Source organism: Nematolebias whitei, chromosome 18 (assembly GCF_014905685.2).
Source record: "Nematolebias whitei isolate Nwh7 chromosome 18, NemWhi1, whole genome shotgun sequence".
Lineage (NCBI taxonomy): Eukaryota > Metazoa > Chordata > Actinopteri > Cyprinodontiformes > Rivulidae > Nematolebias > Nematolebias whitei.
Genome location: NC_056515.1, coordinates 16,495,546 through 16,499,178, shown reverse-complemented (window position 1 = coordinate 16,499,178; position 3,633 = coordinate 16,495,546). Strand labels below are relative to the sequence as shown.

Below are 3,633 nucleotides of genomic sequence, written 5' to 3'. Positions count from 1 at the left end.
ATATATTAATAAAATAAAAAACCTGCATGTTTACTGCTGCCCATTAGTTTTAACTCCGATTGGTTGCTGTCTGTCTCTCACTCTGGTTGGCTGCTGCAGGACGTTATAGCTCAGAGAGTGATGTGTGGAGTTATGGCATCCTGCTGTGGGAAACCTTCAGTCTGGGGGTGTGTCCTTATCCAGGAATGACCAATCAACAGGCGCGGGAACAGGTGGAGAAAGGTAAACGTAGTCAGAGATTTTAGTCCTTTATATTTACATTACAAATTGGATTGTTTTTTAATCAAGGAAATGGCTGCTTCCAGGTTACAGGATGACATGTCCTCAGCGTTGTCCTGACGAGGTATACAAAGTGATGCAGCGCTGCTGGCAGTACAACCCAGAGGACCGACCCAAGTTCTTGGAGCTGCAGCGAGACCTGGCTGCTATTAAGAAGAAATAAACTCAAAACGCCATCAACAGCCTTTCTTTCTGTCTGGGAGAAGTGGGCAGGTTCTGAGTCTGACTGGACAGGAAGTAAAATCATATTTGAAGTCTTCCTTTCTGTCACACCTACAACAGCTACCTGTGTGGTGTTATACAAATGTGCAGGTGTGTACTCACCTCATAGACTGGAAACTTACGGCAAACCAACACTGGTAAACCAACATTGTGGTAAACCAATGCCAAGGTGTAAATCTAAGGTAAACGAACACTAAAGGTAGTAAACCAACAAAGTGTCAAAAACCAGTGGTACACCAACGCTAAGGAGGCAAACTTGGCAAACCAACGGTAAACCAATGCTAAGGAGGCAAACCAACGGTAAACCAACGCTAAGGAGGCACACCAATGCTAAGATGGCAAACACGTTAAACCATTGCTAAGGTGGAACACCGACGCTAAGATGGCAAACCAACGTTAAACCAACCCTAAGGAGGCAAACAAACTAAACCAATGCTAAGATGGCACACCGACACTAAGGTGGCAAACACTAAGGAATCCAACTAATGCTAATGTGGCAAACCAATGATAAACAAATGCTAAAGTGGTAAACAAACACTTAAGCTGGCAAATCAATGGTACACCAACGCTAAGGAGACAAACCAACACTATGGTGGCAAACCAACGTGAAACCAGTGCCAAGGTGGTAAACCAACACTAAAGTGGCAAGCATGATAAACCAACTCTAGGGTGGTACACCAATGAAAATATGGCATACCAATGCTAAGGTGGCAAAGTAAGGTGGTACACACGTTATACCAAGGCTAAAGTGGCACACCACAGCTACGATGGAAAACCAACACTAAAGGTAAACTAATGCTAATGTGGCAAACTAATGCTAATGTGGCAAACCATTGAGAAACCAATGCTAAGGTGGTAAATCAATGCTATGGTGGTCGACCCACGTTAAGGTTGCAAACTAATGCTATTGTTGAAAACCACTGCTATCGTGGAAAATTAAAAAAAAGTTTCTCAAAATGTATTTTTCATTTGTTTACACATTTTTTGTGGATAAACAATTTGAAAATCACATTAGTTATGGACCCCATCCCCCCCGCACTCCTGGACTCAAATCATGGAAACATATTTATGTAAAGCTCCACCCCCTACATTATGGCACTAATGTTTTTGTCAAGGCCCAAAGAGCTTTTTTTTACTTTTATTTATCATAAATTTATACATTTTATGACGAGCAGCTGCCAGTTGTTTCAGGCCACACCCACTCTGCCACAGAAAGTAGTTTTTGACTTGGTTTAGTTTATATTAAATATTTTCCAGCAGTCTTCACCTTAAAATGTTGTCATGGTAACAGAAGTTACATTTATATTTTTACTTTTTACAATACATATCGTTATCTGTTTAAAACAATTTCCTAGGCTGCATGCATGGGGGCGGAGCCTAAAGGGAGCTGTCCGAGCTCAAAGCGCCACCTACTGTTTGTGTAAATAAACTCCCAACTGTTTTTTTCCAGAACTAATTGTCTTTTACATTTGTTAAAAATGTATCATTTGTTACGAAAATAAATCCTATGATCTCAGTAACTTTGTATGACTATGTTTACAAATAAAACCTTATTTTTAAAATGGACTTTAGAACCGCACCACTCAACTGGTTATCAGTCGTTCTCAGTACTTACTGGCATTTGTTCCTCTAAACTGCAGGAAATTTAGAGACGCAACAGAAGCTAGTAGTTCTACAGCTGTTCTCTTCTCTACCGTGTTTTTAAAGTTCTGAGCTTAGACCAGTTCTGTCAGAGTGCAAGTAAATATTTTTGTTTACAATATTTATATATAAAGAACCAACATTAATCTATGAAACAAGACTGATGACAATTTTTCTGTCCCAACTTTATTAAAACTGTAAACTTCCAAATAAGGTTGGCAGCGTGGCCGGTTTGGGGTGAGGCTTGTAGCCGATTCTCTCATTGATAAGCTCCGCCCTCGACACAGGAGTTGAAGATGAGGCTGCAGCAGAAGCTCCACCCCCAATTAGATCAACTCCAATGACAGAAGCTCCTCCCACCCCACCTCCTGATTCTGCTTCATCTCGCTGACGCTTTCTGGCCTAAAAAGCAAAACAAACAAACAAACGTGTTTACCACTCAGCTGAATGAACTAATTCAGATATGATCAATCTATTACTTTTAATTCTACAATACAGCAGGAACCAGATGCCTGATCAATAAGGTGTTTTGCTGACAGGAGTAAAGACGTGACTGGTGGAAACCTCAAGTTCTTTCTTGATGCTCTCAAACTCTTCTGTGTCGTCGATCTTGAGCTCCAAACGAGTTGGTTTCCTCCTCAGCATCTTTTTCTTATTTTTCACTCTGTTAAAACAAACGATCACTTTGATCAGCTATTGATTATTAACCATTAAAAAGAAGAAACCATTTTTATTTGCCGTTTAAATGACAGCTGTAAACATGAATGTTGAAACACTAAAAAGTAGAATTATAAAAATACTGTTTTCTTCATCTTGAGTCCCATAGACATGTACACGCCTCAATGAGCGCTGAATCGTACATCGATGTTGCCGCCATCAAGTCAAGGTTTTTATTGTCATTCGCACCACATGCACATGTGGAAGGAAATTGTGTACACGGTCCCAGTTACATCCAACGTCAGTATACATTGTAAAGAAAAAATAAGATCTAAGATATGAACTAAGAAATATGCTAAATTAAGAATACACTAAGCACTGGTAGTACAAAAACAATACGCCAAACAGCAGCACGAACATGAGTGTGTGAGCAAATGGGTATGACTGAATGAGCAGTATGAGAATATCAGCAGCATGAGATCAGCAGCATGGATAGTCAGCAGCACATATCAACAAAGTGGCATTACAGTGATTTTTTTTCACAGTGATTATCCTGATTAGAGATTCATGAGTCTAAAAGCTTCAGGGTAGAAGCTGTTCCTCAGTCTAGGGGTTCTACACTTAATGCTCATCAGCCTCCTTCCTGAGGGGAGCGGGGCAAAAAGTGTGTGTTGGGTGAGTGAGGTCCTTCATGATGCAGGTGGCTCTTTTCCTACATCTGGAGGTGTAAATGTCTGATGGTGGGGTAACCTGCTCGCTGATAGGCAGCAGCTCTATCAATTGAGCCACCGTGCTGCCCTATATATATATTCAATTACCCCCCCCCCCCCCCCC

General features: G+C 40.9%; 2 protein-coding genes across 2 annotated transcripts in view; one reads left to right on the top strand and one right to left on the bottom strand.

The window, feature by feature from the left end:
* The window catches only part of fer (fer (fps/fes related) tyrosine kinase), a 19,840-nt gene extending 18,087 nt beyond the window's left edge, over positions 1 to 1,753 (top strand). Inside the window, exons 19-20 of the mRNA XM_037692200.1 lie at positions 100 to 222; positions 306 to 1,753. Of these exons, the coding sequence (XP_037548128.1) occupies positions 100 to 222; positions 306 to 442 (260 nt within the window). The 3' untranslated portion in view covers positions 443 to 1,753. The remainder of the gene's footprint in view (positions 1 to 99; positions 223 to 305) is intronic.
* Positions 1,754 to 2,312: 559 nt separating this feature from the next.
* The window catches only part of cdc26 (cell division cycle 26 homolog), a 2,255-nt gene continuing 934 nt past the window's right edge, over positions 2,313 to 3,633 (bottom strand). The window contains exons 2-3 of the mRNA XM_037692482.1: positions 2,707 to 2,806; positions 2,313 to 2,544 (exon numbers count right to left, since the gene is read on the bottom strand). Of these exons, the coding sequence (XP_037548410.1) occupies positions 2,332 to 2,544; positions 2,707 to 2,787 (294 nt within the window). The 5' untranslated portion in view covers positions 2,788 to 2,806 and the 3' untranslated portion in view covers positions 2,313 to 2,331. The remainder of the gene's footprint in view (positions 2,545 to 2,706; positions 2,807 to 3,633) is intronic.